Source organism: Rhododendron vialii, chromosome 5a (genome assembly GCF_030253575.1).
Source record: "Rhododendron vialii isolate Sample 1 chromosome 5a, ASM3025357v1".
NCBI lineage: Eukaryota > Viridiplantae > Streptophyta > Magnoliopsida > Ericales > Ericaceae > Rhododendron > Rhododendron vialii.
The window spans coordinates 42,535,329-42,554,974 of record NC_080561.1 but is presented as its reverse complement, the minus strand read 5'-3'; the positions used below and the strand labels follow the sequence as shown (position 1 = coordinate 42,554,974).

The 19,646-nt window shown below is 38.5% G+C and overlaps 2 protein-coding genes across 2 annotated transcripts; both read right to left on the bottom strand.

Moving 5' to 3' along the window:
- Positions 1-1,420: 1,420 nt before the first annotated feature.
- On the bottom strand, positions 1,421-7,659 carry LOC131326148 (serine/threonine-protein kinase STY13). The gene is made up of 6 exons (XM_058358764.1): positions 6,706-7,659; positions 6,014-6,146; positions 5,643-5,838; positions 4,874-4,998; positions 3,536-3,694; positions 1,421-1,988 (listed from the first exon to the last, which is right to left on the bottom strand). The coding sequence occupies exons 1-6, from the start codon at positions 6,921-6,923 to the stop codon at positions 1,698-1,700; spliced, it is 1,122 nt and encodes a 373-aa protein (XP_058214747.1). The 5' UTR covers positions 6,924-7,659; the 3' UTR covers positions 1,421-1,697.
- Positions 7,660-12,813: 5,154 nt separating this feature from the next.
- LOC131326147 (protein DETOXIFICATION 53-like) lies at positions 12,814-19,080 on the bottom strand. The gene is made up of 2 exons (XM_058358763.1): positions 18,437-19,080; positions 12,814-14,454 (listed from the first exon to the last, which is right to left on the bottom strand). Exons 1-2 carry the CDS (start codon positions 18,575-18,577, stop codon positions 13,072-13,074), a joined length of 1,524 nt encoding a protein of 507 aa, XP_058214746.1. The 5' UTR covers positions 18,578-19,080; the 3' UTR covers positions 12,814-13,071.
- Positions 19,081-19,646: the final 566 nt, after the last annotated feature.

The window sequence follows — 19,646 nt, the reverse complement described above, 5'->3', positions numbered from 1 at the left end:
TACTATCACCGATTTGAAGATGCACCCCTTGTACTTCAAATTTAAGCATTTACACCCCTGTACTTTGAAGTGAAAGAAGGAAAATTTGCACTTACACCCCTATATATTTTTCGTATGAGGGGTGTAAGTGCTTAAATTTAAAGTACAAGGGATATATCTTCAAATTAATGATAGTGCAGGGGGTATAAGTACAAATACCCCCTTTTCATATCATAATTCACCAACTCCTTCACATCTCCGAATCAGTCGAGGTGCGTGTAAATTAACTCGGACATTTGAGTTATCAAATAAAAAAGGGCACACTTCCACACATCCCCACATAGCTTGAAAATGAAACCCATCTTGTGATTATATAGTAGTACTACAGATTTCCTTACAATCTTTATCCAAACGACCTTCTGGCTATAACGTTTGCAAGTTGTGGGCAGAAAAGAAAGTTATGGGATATTGGGATCCACATGACTTTTTCCCATCTTGCTGTACCGGGCGAGCGAGACCCGCTACAGTTTTGCTCCAATGATCGACTCTATTAAAGCAATTACTGATCAAACTCTTGAATAACATTAGACATCTCAAATCAAGATTACGTGGCTAATTGTATCACATCAAATATATGGATTCTTTGTGCCTTATTCCACTGTTCTAATCGAGAAAGAATCTCTTGTAAAGAATTGAAAATTAGGACACCATTTTCCCGTTCAACTCCATGAATCATCGGTCATTATTAAATGGTTTATTTTTTCTTTTCTAATATTTTAGTTTACTCTCCTGTTGGTCCCATGGACGCTTCGGTAATTTTGATGAGGTTTTAATTTGTTTCGACCAAAAAAAAAAAAAAAAACTGATAGTAGAGATTGCACCACTCATTTCACAATACAGCGTCTACTACCAGCAGAAAGAGAATTCTGAAGTGTGAAATTGGCCATGTTCGATTAAGAAAACGGGAATGACAACACAAGCAGAAAGTGAAATGAAGATGACAAACTCGTCTGTTCGATAATACAATCTCTTTTTGTTTTCTGGGGTAAACCCTTCAAATAAAACCATGACCCAAAAATCTAAACACAACCTCGCTGCAAGCTGCAACAGCAGCACCCAAGTTATCCCCAATCGGGCAGGTATGAGAAAGGGAGGAGTGGAGATAGACGTAATCTTTGACAATATAAACACAAAGTGGCTGCTTTTTTAAAGCTTTGCCACATAAATCACAGCCCCCCTATACCTCCAGAAATCATGAACTCAAGGTACTATGACGTGAAACCATGCCCCTAAGTCAAAACTGGAAGGCAACGGAGAGGGCAGGCTCATTACCTTGTCTCCTTCATTCAAAATCCAGAGCATAATAATGCATAAAACCTCGTTGCAAGCTAATTTTAGGAAAGTTTCCAGCCAAAGTGACACAACAAAGAGAATATAGATATGAAATCAATTAACTGCAGCATTAGAGCTCCAGAACTAGATAACTTCACTACTTAAGTATCTCCTTAAAAACTAGGTCACCCATTGATGTTAAGCCTTTGTATCGTTATTTATTAGCAACGAGTCCATTGAGTTACATGTTCTTTTTGACGGTTTCATCGTTTGTACTTATCACTGTGATTAAGGTCATCAATCACTACTTCATTTACATAAATAAATATCTCCTATTGCCAGCTTTCCACAAAACATGCACAAAAACTTTTCAAAATGTGCAAAGCTCATTGTGAATTCCTAGCCCTCTTCGCAGCGAAAAGCTGGCGAAGGAAACCAAATTTACCTCTAGACCGCGCAGATAACGCGCTCATGGTACCATTACTTGAGACAGAAGCCTCGGTGACATCAGATTCAGCTGAGGATGGTGAGGGTGGGGCCAACGTGAAGAGAAACGTGTTGAGCAGGCGTATGATCTGGCTGAAACTGGGCCGCATATTGGGATCCTCAACCCAACACGATTGTATGATGAATGCAAGATCGGGGGATATATCCTCTGGCAGACCAGGCCTCTCTTGCTGCATTATCCGATGACAATGAAAAACAGGTTAGCAATGAAAAAGGTTTGGTCATGATACTGTTCAACACAGTTTTTTTTAATGATTTCCATCTGCAGTGGACAAACATGCAATGTTCTAAATGGCGCTTGGCGCTAGTAGGGCGGAGACCCACCTCCAAGCGCCAAGCCGCCTAGGCAGCGCCAAGCAATTCGGCGTTTTTTTTTTTTAACAAACCATTATCCAATCAAACTATATTCTATGTATCCATAATGCAAGTTCCAAGTTCTACATAACCATAATGCAAAGTTTAATGTACAAACCCAAATGAAATTAAGTAGTAGCAACTAGCAAATAAGTTGAATAAGACAATAAGTAGAAATAAACGAGATCGGAGATCCCTAATGCCAAGTTCAAAGTTCATCTCCTTCCTTTAACTCTTCTCCTCCATACCCTTCCAAAACTTGATCTCCATTAGTTTAATACTATACATTTTAGGCCACCAAAGGCCTCCAAAGATGTCGATGACGCCGCCAAGGCTGCCGAGACCGCCATGGCCGCCTAGGCGGCCGCCAAACACCGCCAAACCTCCCTGGGCGCCAAATCAAACACCAAGGGTTATTGGCGTGGCGGCAGGGCACCTCCAAGCGCCTAGGCGGCCGCCATTTAGAACACTGCAAACATGTTGGCAACAAGCGACCCAAACTAAGGCCAATGGACACCAGATGGATTTCTTCCTCATAAAGCATTTTTTTTTATGCTTAGTAGAGTCTAGTTGCGATAGATCCTAGAATTGACTCTAAAGGCAATAGTTCGAAAGCATCTAGGCTTGTTAGATCGTAGAATTGACTCTTAAGGCTCAGTTTGGTTGGGTTTAGTGCAGTCTGGATATAAATTTTAGCGTAAGGTGCAATCACATAGATTAAGCTGAATTTTGAGTTCTGGGAAGAAAACAAGAGGAACCACCAAGATCATATAAGCGGTCACACATTGAGAAGTGAAGCGATACTCAGAAGTCAGAACACATGAATGTATATGCATCAAATGCGCCTACCAAAAAAAAATTATATGCATCAAATGCTTTCAGCCAATAACTGACTCAAGAGTATAAAGGAGTCATTGGCATAACTAGAGCAAACACCCAGGTGAGATCATCTCTTTTACAAAACCAACAGAAAGAAAGTTCTTGCTGATAAAAAAAGAAGAAGCATAACTATAGCAAACACCCAGGTGAGATCATCTCTTTTACAAAACCAACAGAAAGAAAGTTCTTACTGATCAAAAAAAAAAAACAGAACGAAAGTTCTGGATGCTATGCATTTGAACATGACCTGCGAAGAGATACCACATTAGGGATGTATCCTTTGCTTTGAGGGCAACTGAGGGATTGAAGCTATTTAATTGCACTATGAATGTCTTGCATGGGTAGAATTTTCTGCACGGTATGGTAGGCGTTCATTAATTTAGTTTGACCTTATTAACTCTCATTATCAGTCGCAAGTTATACAAGCATAGACAAATAGAACAGCCCAATCCAAAAAGAATAAGATAATTGATGGATTTCAGACCTTGAAGGCAGCAGCATAAGCAGCCTGCAAATTGGACATGCCTTCAAATGGCATTCGGTTGGTTAACAATTCCCATAAGACAATGCCAAAGCTATAAACATCAACCTTGTTGTTGTAATGCTTCTTTTCCCCCTGGCGCAATGTCACAGTGCTATACAACTGCAAGGTTACAGTCAAGCTAATGGTGAAAAGAGTGAACAGTAAGCAGAAAACCTCAGAATGCTTCTCATTAGTAAAGTTAATGAAATCTCTATGCAGGAGATAACAAAATAAAGGCATCCATCATCAAGGGTGGGAGGGTTGCTGTTGTGAATTACCAATCAACTTGGTGATATACCGATTCAATCCGAGCTCTTGGAATTGAAATAAGTTTGGCAGAATAAGTTTGGCAACGGCTCTAATGCAGGAGATAACAAAACAAAGGCATCCATCATCAAGGGCAGTCTCTTGGAATTGGAATAAGTTTGGCAACGTCTCTCTCTCTCTCTCTCTCTCTCTCAAATTTTGATTCGCTTGATCTTCCCCAATGGGGAGCCTTCCTGGCCCCAGTTCATGCTTGACAACGGGGGAATGGATCCACCATCAACTACCAAATTGAAAATAATCAAACCGTGAATTCTTGGCCATTCCGAAGATATTTGGCCCATCCACACGATAATACAAATTTGAACGACAAACAATGTAACTATCGGGCCTTGATCAAGCTACTTCGCTACTTCCAAACCCACCCACAACTTAAAAAGAAAACACGCAGTAGAGAGTTCACTAAAGGCTTCTTTAAAAACTTCAACTTAAGCTGGAAAATATAGTGGTGTTAGATTTTGTACGTCAGTACCAGCTATGAAGTACCACAAATACAAACATACCACATGTGATGTCCCCAACTTAACACATTTTCAGTTCCTAAAACATAATCTAGACATTGAACATTTTGACAATCTAATTATTCCAAATACCAATTGCCCGTTTGGCTTCGGCCTTTAAGCTTTTTGGCTTTTCAGCCTAAAAGCCCAGAAAGCAAAAGGTCATCCAGAAACCGGCTTATACCCCTTACCAAATACTCAAAGCTTGCCCTTTTTTCCTCCTGCAAAAAACTATTGAAAAACTAGCTGAAAAGCTCTTATGAAGTGAAGACGAGCTTCCTTTACTTTCGGATTTTCTTTGTGGCTGATTTAGCAAAAGAAAAAAGCCATCATTAAGCCTCGACACCAACCAATACTTCGTAGAGGTTTAGAAACATTAACAGATGGAGCAACACCGATCAATAAGACTAATTAACAAATCATAGCAGTTCTACCCCAACTACTTATCCATTTAGTTATAGAAAAAATCACAAACCTCAGGAGCCATCCAACGGTATGTTCCAGTTTCAGCAGTCATCATCTCAGCTACAGATTCTTCCCTTGCAAGACCAAAATCTGCGAGTTTCACAGACTTCTGATCGGCCGTAAGCAGCAAATTGTCTGCATTATTATGTTCCCAATATGTTTGTAATTAATGCAAGGAATGTACAATGAATGTTTTTTCTTACATAGTAGAGGCAATATAACCCGCTATTAACTTCTTGATTTCAAAATTAAACAGAAACTCTATCAGCATCAACCTCCAAACTCCCAAAAGAAAATGGAAAATCTGTATCTCTGTAATGCTGTTATCTTGTCCTCTCTTTTTCCTTGTCATATGCAAATTTCAATAGTTTCGTCGGAACTAAATGTGGAAAACCACAGTTATAAACGTAGAAGAAGTTAAAACGAAGGAACTCAACTCCCAATGAACGAGATGTTCAAAGCATGGTTAATTTTTATTGGAGAGGAAGAAAAGATACAACTGAGCCGCAATTATTATAGGATATATTTTATCACATTGCGTCCTAGATCATCAGCATTACCACATTGTTTCACAATTCCTCTATTAAATCAAATGGATAAGGACAAAGAGGAAGATAGAGAAGAATAGGACACATGGTTGTCTTTTTATGAAAGAGGTGAAAGATAACCCAGAAGCAAAATGGTTAAATAGATGCACTTAAATTGGTTCATTCTACATCACAAAATCCAATCATTGTTCAGAACAAGCAAACTATGCAGCTTGAAAAGACATGATGTACCAGGTTTTAGATCTCTGTGGATAATCCCATTGGCATGTAGACAATCCATGGCTCGAGCAATGTCAAGAGCAAACTTAATTGCCATGTGGAGGTCAAGTTGCTTAGGACGAATGCTGGCCAAGTACTTCCGAAGCGACATTCCAGGTAAAAGCTCCGTAACTATCACCATCAAAGGCTCCTTACAAGCCCCAATAAACTGCAGCAACATTAACGTGACAAATAACACAAACACCTCCTTTTGCAATAGGGTATCAAAATTCACAAGCTGAACTAGCTACAGAAAATAGAAATGTCTAAGCTGATAACCCGTAAAATGGTACTTCAAAATGGGGAAAAAAAATAGAAACACCTCCTTTTGTAGAGATGCTCACCGTGACTAGGTTCTCATGCTTCACCCTTGCCATCATCATAACTTCCCTGGCAAATCGACTTTCAAGTGCAGTTCTTTCTTCTGAAGTATCACCACGATGGAGAACTTTTATGGCAACAATTCTGTCACCATACCTGGCAGGATAACATGGTACTATGTAAAAAGGAGCATAAAATTAAGGATAACAAACTTATCAATCATCACTGCAGTTCAAGTGGTAACTCCAAAATAAGGAGTAGCATGCAAGACATACAACCCAAACTTCATAAGTGCATAGGACAACCAATGGGAGGGAATAAACAAGAAATGTAAAAGTTTAAACTAAACATCGAGAATTATCAAGAAGCCAAATACTAAATGATTGAACCTCAATTTGAAAATCTTTGTAAAGGGCAGTAACTTCACAAACTGCAATAACTGGAATTGCAAAGACAACCATAACAGGTGATGGAATCCAGCTGTTACCCACGGTAGCCTTTGAAGTTTATTACTAGTTACATACCAAAACATGATAGAGTATTTCCATCAGGCAGAGGAGCATTTCATGAGATGTAACAGTAGAATTTGAGAAAACACATATGATGAAACTATTCCAATATCGTAAAACTGTGAATCAAGACATCAGAATACCAACTACATGAATTTTAAAGATTCATCCCAAATCACTGCAATATTAGCCAAGTTTGCTCTTACCTTCCTTCGAAAACTTTCCCATGTGCTCCCTCGCCGATTTTGGATCCAATAAACAGTAACTTGGGGTCAACCAGCAAACTCTCATCAATCACAAATTGTTGGTCTGCGATCGATCCATTCGTTGAAACCGACCCAGCTTTACCCCCAACCGACTTGTTTACAACCCGCTTCTCATATTCCCCGTCTTCACTTCCTCTGTTCTTTTCACTACAACTCATGTTGCAACCCTCAAATTACAACCAAACACCTCATTTCAACCCTCCCTCAAGTCCTCACAAAAACATCCATACCCAGATAGCATTTACAAGGCAACCGTGATTCAAGAACTCAGTACTACCCTCTCAAATTAGAACCGGGTGCCTTATTTCAACCCCCCCATCACCAACTCAATATCCATACCCAGATGAATTCACAACGCAACCGTGATTCACGAATTGAATTCTACCTCCTCAAATTACCTCGCCAAAAAACCCGGAACCACCACCTCTCAATATCTATAACCAGATACCACCCTTCTCGAATTAAAACGCGGAAAACCCAATTCCCACCACTTCATTTAATTCCATATTCAAAAAGCTATGACTCAGAGCTCAGATAACAAAAAAAAAAGGTTTCTTTACCAGACTTGGCTAATCACTATACCTTGCTCCCCGATTACTTAACAAAAGTCAATCGCTTGCTTCGTCCTTGGAAAGTAGTAATAACTTCAGTAACAAAATTCCTGATTGATCAAACTTGAGCTCGAAGCCTCGAAATCCCAACAGATAAAAGAAGAAAAAAAAGAAGTGAGAACCCTAGGAAACAAGAAAGAGAGGTACTAATCCTTCGCATATACAGATACACATGTAAATTAAGATGCGTTTTCTGGGGTCAGGGTTTTAAAAAAGCAAGGGGTGGAAAAAAGGAAAGTGAGGAGGAAATGGAAGTGCCAGGAGTATTTTTGTACTGGGTTAAGGCTCCGGAAAGTCGAATAAGTATTTATTTTTTAAGGAGGTAATTTTAAGTTAAAAATAATGGACTTATTAAAATTTAAAATTATGCAATATGAATTTTGTTTAAGAAATCTCAATGAGAACTTTAATACGGCGTAAAAAAAATTAAAAATTTATTTTTCGTTTACATTATTTTTTAGTTTGAAAATATGAAATAAGTACTTATTTTTTAAGAAAATATTCTGGAACGGACTCTAAGCCTATGGAAGAAGAACACGTGGGGGGAGTATGAGCAAGAGAGGAGAATGTGGTTCTGAGTCGTATCACGAGTGATTTGGACGTTGTTGGTGGTGGAGGATGGATGCTGAAGGAGGAGGGAGTACTCGAGGTTTGGTTTGGTTTGGTACGGACAAGCTAAATAAATCATTCTATTTTAATAGTTGGATTGGATGTACAAACCAATTACTACTAATTTAGTATGATGAGAGATAAGTAATATCCACACCAACCAAGATCAAATAGTCTACGGGCATAAGTGTGAGCGCAATCAGGAACGGGTGAAAGTGTCTTTCAAAAGTTTGAAATTTACTAAAACTCGTAAGAACGTAGATTTGCGAGCAGAATTACTAAACAAAAATTGAAAGCTGAAAAAGAGAATTCTAACGAATGATTTTGTGACATAGATCCACGCTACGCACTCCATTAGTAGTATTTAGAAGAGAAGAAAGCATATGCCGATTCATTTATCTCGATTTTTTAAAGTTTATTAATCTATTATTAACGACAACACTATAATCACTTATCCGTCTTGTTTCTTTAAGATAAATTATATGAAACAATGATTGTTTTTTTGTTGTTTGTTATATGTCCCTGTTATATATAGTGAATTATTTTTAATTAAAGCTCACAGTTCTAATTATTTGTGATCGCTTATCAAATCACGAGGCCACATATTTTGTTCAAAAACAAAGGTTCGAATAAGACATAAGAAATTGAAAAAGGAATAGACAACTTTTGGCTATGATTGGTCGTGATTTCTTATTCCTGGTAAACTTCTAAACCAAACTTTTCGTGGTTAAATGTTACTCAAATTCATGATCCAATGTTGGTTCACAATTAAAGCCAAATTGGTATATTCATCTCCTATAAAAATCATTTAATCAATTAGCTATCGAACATCCTTCCCACCACGGGAAGGTCGGTACTCAGAAGAGAAAATCCCGATGCAATACTAGATAATCATCAGCCGTTTGTAAAAGAATGTAGCATCTCTCATTCACATATTTGGTGGGTCCCTTACATACTCCATTACTTAAAAATGTTCCAAACACCTTTCACCTTTGACAAGGAAAAAAAAAAGATTGTCGTGACTTTGTTAAAGTGGGAACCTAAAATCCTTCATAGAGGAACACCAAAATCCCCTTCTCGCCCATTATAGACTAATTATGGGGGACAATACATAAGCAAAAATGCAAAATAATAGTAGAAACTTGAATCCCACAAAAGAAAAATGATTTTCACACTCCCTTTTTAATCATCCACACTCATTTTGTTTTGTTTTTATCCACATGAATTTACAATATTGTCCTTGAATATGTAGAAAAGTGTATTAAATAAGGGACAAGATGGTAAATTCAAGTGGATAGAAACCAAAAAGGGAGTATGGATGGTTAATAGGAAAGTGTGAAAATCAATTCCCCAAAAGAAAAAAAAAAGTAATATATATATATATATATATATATATACTTTAATTTCTAAGTTAACTAAATTTTTTTTTGCCACGTACAACCATTAGATTAAAGTCGAAATTCAATTGTTTGGTGAATATCATTTAATATATTATAAGGTGATGGGCTTCAAAGTTCGAAATTGTTTGGTGAATTAGGTTAGAATATATATAGATACTGACAACTTTTAATTTGTTAGATAGGATCGATATATACTCTCAACATCTTTTAGTACTTCAAAATTGTACTCCACTTCATCAAGTTCACTTCAAGCCAATTAAGCAAATACCCATATACTCCGTATGTCGTTAGTAGTTGATTTTCATCTACCCACTCAGCACTGCAGCAGTGGCTATTAAACTACACTTTTACAGATTCTCCACATGCAAAACGAATACTGCGTCGACTCATCAACAATTGTTTTTTTAGTAGAATTGATGTACTCCTCCTAGCTAGCTACAAGGCAAAAGAATGAAAACGATTCGCAAACAAATCAACGCTCAAGCAATTGGAACCCCTTTTTCAAATGCACGTGTGCGTAGCAATAATGGTTCTGGTACTGGTACTAGTAGTGTAGGAGTTCACCGACGACTGGATTCATTCCCCAGTCCATCCCTAGCAACAAAAAAATCTAAGGGGGTGTACACCAAATGCTTGTAATAATACGCATACGATTGTGTGGCCGTGACATGGAACTCGCGTTGAGATTCCACATAAATGATCGGAGAGCCGTTTAATTTGTTTGAAACATGCTTTTAAGGGTGCTAGAAAAATCATTTCATTCGGATATCGGTAGATGCTTGTCGATTTTTGTCCCTGAATTTGCAGAAACAAAATAAGACTAAATTGAATTAAGCCCTTAACGGTATTCGAATGAGCTGATTTTATGCAAGAACCGTTTTAAAAATAATTTAAACAGATCAAACAGGGGGATCAATAGCCTGAGACCCCGAAATGGGTCCTGCAATTTAGTGTATACACGTTGTACCCATATTTGTGCTCAGAGAGTAGTAATTTCACTTTTTTCCTTTGATCTTGACGATCAATAATTCATTTTCTGTTCCATAACTCAAAAAAGTACTCGTAGTACTTATTTTTAAATAAGTACTTTTTTTGCAATTTTCAAACTTAAAGATAATGGCTTACTGAAATATAAAAATATGCAATATGGATCTTGTTTAAAAACAATACAAAAAAATTGAAAAATTGTTTTCGCAAGCATATTATTTTTAAACTTGAAAAATTGAAAAAAAGTAATTATCTTTTAATAAGGTTTGTGGAATGGGGGCGCTCTCTACCGGTCTTATCTTTTCATCAGATAACATTTAGACCGTAGTAGATATACAATTTGCTCTCCATAATCTACAATCAAATCTTTTGTTTAAGTAGAGATTATTCAATGTGCCATTGGAGAACCTTCATGTGGTGCCAGAGAACCTTCATGTGGTGCCTTAGAACCGTTCCACACTATACATTAATGTGATGCGATCCATTCACATTGTCTTGGATCTGACCGCAACGTGGGATGGAAAAGGGTTGAGCACCATGTCACTAAGGGGCAATTAATGAATAATTTTTCTTGCCGTGATGTGACAAAAGAGGGCCCATCTAATTATTGGACGACTTATAAGACCTACTGTAGCAATTTTGGATGGCGAATTGGTGACTATCTTTGGAGACCAAGAAAAACGTGACCATTTGCATTTTTTAAATTCCAGAATACTAGCATACAAGCAAGAAAAATAAAAAATATCCTGTCAAAGAAAATGATTTAAATTGTTTGGGACCTATCTCAGTCAAATACAATTATGAAACTCATCAAGATGTTTGGCTACGGACCAATTCGAGTTTGATTTGTCGGTTGGTTAGCTTGACTTGTCTAAGACAATGAAGTTTCAAGTGAACACATTTGAAGGCAATAGTTGAATTTGGAGTTCACCTCATACTCCATTTTCACTGTTTTCGAAATTATAATGAGAGGCAACTTTACTAACCGGGCTTTAATTAAAAATCTCATAGGATCGGCCAGTTGATTAGGGCTTGGGACAGATGAGTTTGCCGAATCAACATCACTAAACGGGCTTTATCTACTCGACTTGAAACCTCTCGCATGGTCACTTTAGGCTCATTTCTATGCCACCTAGCAAAATACCCGTTGGCGTAGCATCTTTGGTTTTGCTGCCTATGTTTCTTACATTAGTGAAAAAAACGCTTTATCTGCATGTTAATTCACTCGTGATAGTCACAAATAAGGGTGCAATCGAGCCGAGCCGAGCCGAGTTTCGGCATGTTCGGGCTCGGCTCACCTCAAAAACAATGAGCTCGAGCTCGGCTCGAGCTCGTGACGAGCTGCAGAACTCGAGCTCGAGCTCGGCTCGATAGGTATTTTCGGAGCTCGAGCTCGGCTCGTTCGGCTCGTTTATGAAACAAATATATATAAATATATATATAAATAAATATAAATATGTAAAAATATATATATATAAATATATATATAAATATATTATATAATCGAGCTCGCGAGCCAATTCGAGCCGAGTTTCGACTAGCTCGAGCTCGGCTCGTTTATGAAACGAGCTCAGGACTCGAGCTCGAGCTCGGCTCATTTTTGTCTTGAACCGAGCCGAGCCGAGCCGTTATCGAACCGAGCTCCGAGCCGCTCGCGAGCGGCTCGGATCGTTTGCAGCCCTAGTCACAAACAGAGGAAATTTGCTTGATTTAGAAAGACTAGTTTTTTTCTTCAGGATTGCCTTGCTAGCTCCTTGAAACTGTTACGTATAATTTACTGGAAGAGAGAGAGAGATCATGTGTAATGATTTTAATTTGAAAAGTAGGATTTTTTTTCGAGTACCACTCCGTCCTTTCCTCCCTGATTTTTTTCAGGCCAAAGCTACATGACCCGACATCCATAGTAGTAATTGAAACTTGTTAATGGAATGGCTATTTAGGCGAACGGGGCCTTAGTTTGTTTTTGATAACTGAGGTGTCCGGCTTAGCTTATGCACACTTCGATCAATCTTTGGAGACCAATCTTACTGCACGCCTACTTGTGGAGGTCCCAATTAAAATCATAGACTAACCTAAAGAAGTTGATAACACCTAAGATGTTTTGAACGTAAAACATTAGGAAGGAATAAATCCTTTTAAGTCTCATACTCTCAGGCAGCCTTGATGATTAGGCGGTTGGAATGTCTATTTAGTTGATGGTGCCATCCCTACATCTCTCAGCCTCATGAAAATTGGATGCATTAATTTACTTTAACATGAGCACATGTTTGGTTTTTTAAGGCTGAAGAAGACCTGAAGAAGATTGGCCTAAACACATGTAAGTAGTTATCTGCAGCCTCTTTTGCCGACTTGAGACATCAACTTGATTTTTCAAGCGTGGAGATGAAAGGCAACTTTTAGGTTGAGATAAAAAAATTCTATCCATTGTATCAAAGCGAGACTTTATAACATTTCACATTTCAAAATTATATGATTCAAATCCCACGATGAAAAACTGAAAAAAAAGTTACACGATGGTAGATTCAAGGAGAAACTACAGACCTTAAAAGCGGTACTGGATTCCTTTCCTTTCTCTAACTTTTCCGAAGTATAACCCCTGCAATACCTATGAACAAAATTTGATGTTTTTTTTTTTTTCATTGAATTGAATTGAATTGACCGTGGTACTGATAAACCCTGGAACAGAAAGACTTGAGAATTCAGGCAACCAAATTGGTTACCACATCCTCCTCTCCAGCAGCCAGAGTCAGCTCCTCAGCCCTCCTAGTTTGATGCTTCCAATCCGTTTGATATAACGTACACAACATCATCACCACACACGAATACTGCGATGCCACCAACCCCCACCACAGCCCCCAAAACCCGAAATTCAATTTAAACGCCAACAAAACCGCAACCGGCAATCCAATGAGGTAGAATGACGTGAGATTCACGCGGACTCCCACCTTGGGCCTAGCCGACCCCACTAGAGCTCCGCAAGCAGCCGTCTGAGGAGCGTTCCCAACTTCCGCTAGCCCTATTAGTGGGAGCGCGGTTGCAATCAAGGCAAGAGTTTCGGGGTCGTTTGTATATATTTTGCCCCAAACAGACCTTAACACGAAAGTCGAGCAAAAGGCCGTGAGTCCGTATGCAAGGCCGATGGTTATGCCTATTATGGCAGCCCTTTGGGCACGGAGGGCTGCCCCGGCCCCTAGCTCGTGCCCAACGCGTTGCGATATGCTTACGTTGAGAGAATACGGAACTACGTAGATGGCGCCTATTGTTTGAATGAGGATTCCCACGGCGCCTACTGTTGATTGTGGATTGCTCAATAAGCCGCCTAGAAACAGAATTATTTCGTACCACCACCATTCCAAACACACGGAACATAGGCTAGGAATCGCAAGGCTTAGCAATGGACCCCAGCCTTGGAAAGTTGAGATTACGGTCGCCCCAACCCACGGTTTTAGGGCCACTTTCGACATTGCGATGTAAATCAACAAGCCGGCGTTCATGTTGAATGCATAACAAACAGAGGTCAGGGCAATTCCTTTGACCCCTAATCTCAAGTACGTGACGAAAAGGTACGTAATGGGAAGGTGTAGTATCGTAGCGCAAGTGGCGACTATGGTTGTCGGTGAGGTAAGGCTTTGGGTCCTCAAAAATGACCGTAACGGGTGAAGATGGGCTTGGGCTAGTAACTCCGGAAGCAAAAACACGAGGTAATCTTTGGCAACTTTTGTTATGATGCGGTCTTGGCCTAACTGGGCAAAGACATGTTCGACGTTTAGCCATAGGAGGGAGATGGGAACGGATGCGAATACGAGGAGGAGGAAAGTTTTTAGGTACATTTGGCCGAGAACAGACCATCTCTTGGCTCCATAGGCTTGGGAACAAATTGGGTCCATAGCCATTGCAAGGCCTTTCATGACGGAAAAACCAGTGATATTTGCAAATGCGATCGCAAGTGAGCCTCCGGCTAGCTCAATGTTTCCCATACGGCCCAAGAAAAGCATGGAGATGATTGATTTCGAGGCTATTAGCAAGGTTGTCAATAGTGTGGGGAATGCTGTCTTTCCAAGAAGTAGTAGCTCTTCTACCACCTGCAGGGTACAAGGGAAAATGGGTCAATAATAACATCTCCAAAAAGCATTTGAATCCAGTATCTGATCAGTCTCATTGACAAACATGATCATGAACGAGTCAATTTTAAGAGAGTTTGGAGGCACGGTGGTACTGTTTATCTTACCTTTATGATGCGGATTAGAGTAACCAGAAGGGCTTTTTACCTCTTGCTCTACATGGAACTGAGTTAAGTTATTAATCTATTATCTTTCAGTTATAAGTAGGGGTGAGAACATTTCCGACACGATACGAATTAGTAGGTTAGGGTCAGTTATTTTTAACACGAAACACGGATATGACATGATACGATAACACAAAAAGCTAAACAGTTTGAGAGAATTTCGACACGAACACGAGATGACACGACACAAACACGATACGACACGATGCGGGGTGGGACTTTATAAAATGACACGATAATACGACACGAACCGGATTAGGGTCAGGTATTTCTGACCCGAAACACGAATATGACATGATACGACACGATAACACGAAAAGTTAAACAGATCGGGTTAGGATTAAGAGAATTTTGACACGAACACGAAATGACACGACAGAACACGATACCCACCCTTAAGTTAAACAGGAGCTTTGTAAACTTGGTACGACAACTGATTTTGATTTCTTTAATATCATGAAATTGTTTAATACAGTAGAAGAATCTCGAGAGTATTTATCTGTAAAAGGATTAAACAAAAAAAGGAAAAGAAGTCACCTTCTCTGCCATTTCCAGGATCTTACTCCCATTATACTTAAACTTAAGCAAAATATTTTGAGATTCTTCACGAATTCAAGAAAGTCTTTATTGGAGTGACTGTGACTGTGAGATTGGTTTCTGACTTTCCCTTGAAAGGAGACGTCTTGAATTCGAGTCCCCATATACGAGGTGCTCTATTCTCATAATTGTAACCACTAAATCTCTAACCCAACGAACTTTTTATTGGTTTTTTTTTCATACAAAAAGACTGAGCACGTGTGATACGGTATATCACGTGGTAGTCAATTACTAATGGCGATCCTGTTGTGCGAGGGCCAGAATACAATAGTTAAGCAGCCTGTTCGGAAAAAAAAAAAAACACACGCACACACAAGATAAAATAACTGAAGTTTGAACAGAGATAAATAGAGGTTGAACAATTAACGTAACCACTGGAAGTGGCTACCATGGTGCCACGCAGTCCACATAATTATTAGTAGCAAAAGCACGACCGCCACCCTAATTAAGTAGTACTCGATCTATATAATTAGAACAATTAATTCTGTACGTGGGTACTTACTACTTTAGTGAACATCTAAGTACTAGGAGTAGTATATATTTTTAAGGTGTAAATGGTACCATTTAAGGGCATACATAAACAAAGGTTTAAAAGGCATCACTAGCACAAAGGGGTGTGCTTAATTAGGAAGAAATTAAGAAATTACTACTCGTATTAAAGTTTATGGTCCCAGCTTTATCTTTCATTTGGAGCTGTTGCTAGTATGTTCCAGGCTTCCAGCACTAGAATCAAAACCAGTGCCGGCCCTTGGACTGGTTGGCTAAAGTGCATAGAATCAAAACTAGTGCCGGCAGCTTGTCTAATGCCATAGGTGCATAGAATCAAATCAGAGTCAGCCTTTGGCTAAAGCGGAAAGTGCAGCTGCTTTTAACCCTCAAAACAATGCAAATTTTAGGGGCCTCTGTTAAAGGTACGCACTCACTATAAAAGACTAAAGAAAAATTATGCATAATGACATTCTACACATGCGTGAATGTTTTGTTTTGTTTTGTCCCTTTTTTATTTATTTTTATTTTATGTAAACAAGTAAATTCTATGTGCAATAAATGTTAGAAAATACTATGCAAAGCTACAAAATGCTTCGAAACATGAAGGAGTTTCTGATAAATTTATTGTGCGGGCGTAGTTAAAACTTTTGCTGCAAAAATAACTGCAAGTGATATTTAAGTTATGCTTTTAAAATCTTGTATTGTTCTTTTATGGTTTGGGATTTCTTCTTGTTGATGAATACTTGTATTTATTTTTGGAGAGGTAGTTTCGGTACTTTATATTTTGTACATAAAAATACACAAAGGGTGTTACAAAAAAAAAAAAAAAAAGTACAGAAAACTCCACCAGAATTAGGACAGAGACAGGAGTTTATTTTCGGTAGTAAATAGAACTTAATATGAGTTGTAACCAAATGATACAATGTGATAAAATGTTGAGTTTTAGACATTAAAAGTTCCACTAACTATAAACGCATAATTTCTATTTCTATGGACTATTGGGTAGGACAACTAAAGAAGAGGAATATGAATTATGAACCCTTGTGTTTTTTTGTTTTGTTGATGTTTTTCCGGTTCTTTCTGTTTTCGCCCCCGTTGAAGGGGTTTTCCTAACCTCTATGTGAAATTTTTGTTGGTTGCTTGGCTTGTGTTGCGCTGATCGGAGATGTTCTCCATCTGTTTTGCGCATTAGGTTGTGTGAGATTTTGAATGTTCGGCGTGGTGTTTAGGCTTCTATTGTGATTGCTATATTCTCTTTTTTGGGATGGCTGCCCTTTCGTTGTTAGCTCTTTGTTATCAATGAATATCATCTGTATCGAAATCATTGGATTGGAGATGTGATAAATTCTAGTAGTAGTATAAATTACGGGAGGGGTAATGATACAATTTTTATTTGAATTGTATGAGAATATACATAGATATATGGGTATCCAATGCAATTATTAAAAACCCTGGCACCCCAACCCAACCCTTACAAGTTTACATCCATCTAGGGGTGTGCACGGGTCGGGTTCGGCCCCGACCCCGACCCCCACCCGACTGGTTGGGTATTGAATTTTTGGGCCCCGAACCCGAACAAAAGGAGTGGGGGTAACCGTCCGCGTGCCCGATTTTTTGGGTCGGGTCGGGTCGGGTCCGACCAAAACCGAAGTAAAACTATATGGATTCGTTGCCTTTTTTGTCGGGTTTGGTCGGGTCGGGTAAGAAAAAACAGCACCCCGAGCCTCGAACCGAAAACTAATTTTTTTGGAAAAATGTACCCGTACCCGACCGAACCACATGTTCGGCCCCGCCCGAAACCCTTCGGGTCGGGTCCGTCGGGGCTCGATTTTTTTGCACACCCCTACTGATCCATCCCTCAAGAGAGTGGAGGGACGGTGATATGGTAGTAAATGCAAAATATTTTTGGTAGTAAATGTAGAATAATTTTTTTATGGTAAATAAAAATAGGAAATTGATTTTCGCGCTCCACTTTTTACTGATGGTGCTCCAATTTTAACGTGACTTTATGAACAAAGTAGAGTGCTATTAATAAAAAGTGGAGCGCGAATATCAATTTTCTAAAAATATTATGAATTTAAGATTGATATTATGTATTTATATTAGAATATCAACTTGAGAGGTACATACTGTACACACCCAAGTTTATGGTACTGCTATGTATTACTTGTAGCATTTTTTTTCTTTCTATAAGTAAATCAATATGGGAGTGTTTTTTTTTTTTTTTTTACCAATATTGTATATATCACTGGGGGCTAGCGAAAAATTAGTGACCTAACAATTAGAGGGTTCGATGTCTCTTCATAGACTCGAACCCGGTACCTTCCTTTTGAAACTCAAGAGGTACAATCAGATGGGCTAAGAGCCGCATCTAATATGGGAGTTAACACAAGTTTATTTTATCTTTTCAATTTTTATTTTTGTTACACGGAAATTGACAAGTTTACTTTCTCTTTCATTTGCTAATAAAAAGATAGAGAAAAAAACTCAAATGTCACACTCATAAGCTTTTAATAGTACTTCTTAGGAAAGTTTTTTTGCATGAACAGATATTCTCGGATACTCCTAACTTGGAGCCCCTGGGTGACAAAGTCTGGTAGGAGAAGAAAATATAAAACTGTAGTCTGCATTAATTAGAACAGAGAGAGAGAGAGAGAGAGAGAGAGAGAGAGAGAGAGAGAGAGAGAGAGAACCTCGCTCAAAGGCAAGCGCTGCTTAAAATGCTGGTAGAATTCGTAAACATCCCTTCTCTTTCGTTGTTCATTGTTTCCTGCATCCCGCGACGCTACTTCGTTGAGACTTTCGATTTCTATAGATCCCGTCATCGCGCACATCTTCTATATATATTTTGCAAAACAGAGAGAGCGAGAGAGACAAATTGAAAAACGAGACTATAGAAGTGAAGTACTAGAGGAGTACTGTAGTTGGTGTTGAACGAGGGAGGATCAATGATATGACCAAATTGTTATTGGATGGCAAAAGAAGAAGAAGAAACGAAGAATTAATGCATTAGCAACTGGCCGGAGTATATAGTACTTTATAAGCATAATAATAGTATGGAGTACTATATAAAAATAAAAATAAAAAGCAGCGGAAGGTATATATATATAAAAGCAGCGGAATTATTATGAAAAAAGTAAAACAAAAACAACCCTTAAAAATCTTGAAGTTGAAAACAAAAACAAAAAAACAACAGAAATGCTAGGGACAAAGATCTGTCTCAATAAGTACTGAAGTCATTAGCCATGGATCGAAATGGAAATTTATTGATGGGAACAAGGAGGACCAGAGAGAGAGAGAGAGAGAGAGAGAGAAAGAAGAACACATGAAAGGTGGCATTGGAAAATGGAAAACATTTCGGCAATAAGTCTATTAGTAGCTTATTATTGTCTGCGCACTTATTGAGTGCTCCATCTAAGACTGTGTTTGGGATTGAGTTTGTCACCCGAGATGGATCTCCCGACATAGGGTTCGGAACTATTAGATACACGTGAATTGCACATTAAACATGTGGAACCATAATACATCGAACGACTCTAGATGTGTTTGAGATGTATCTGGACATATATGTCGAAGAAATTTCCTTACCGTATTAGTTGGAAACGCCATTCTATTCAGGAAATTAAATATATTCTTGTACTAGTTGTTAATATTTGTGTTTCATGTTGTGAAACCCATGCACGTACATATATCGAATGACTCTCAATACAACATGTGTCCGAAAACATTTTTCCTCGCCGTATAAGCTGGAAAATGCTAATTTGGAAAATTCTAGTAGTACATGATTTTTTAAGAACCATGATTTTCTACACCATAAATCTCTTTCTTAGACCCATCATAATTACATTGAATTTGTTCATTCCCAAAGATAAAATAATAACAAGTAATTTGATTGATTACTAT

Bases quoted from the DNA above. Each gene is read 5' to 3' on its own strand.
- LOC131326148 (XM_058358764.1), bottom strand. From the start codon at position 6,923: ATGAGTTGTAGTGAAAAGAACAGAGGAAGTGAAGACGGGGAATATGAG. The intron at 6,147-6,705 runs GTAAGAGCAAAC...TTATCCTGCCAG, and splicing joins GGGAAAGTTTTCGAAGGAAG to GTATGGTGACAGAATTGTTG. The intron at 1,989-3,535 runs GTCTGAAATCCA...CGGATAATGCAG, and splicing joins CTTATGCTGCTGCCTTCAAG to CAAGAGAGGCCTGGTCTGCC.
- LOC131326147 (XM_058358763.1), bottom strand. From the start codon at position 18,577: ATGTGCGCGATGACGGGATCTATAGAAATCGAAAGTCTCAACGAAGTA. The intron at 14,455-18,436 runs GTTCTCTCTCTC...TGTACCCTGCAG, and splicing joins AGCGCTTGCCTTTGAGCGAG to GTGGTAGAAGAGCTACTACT.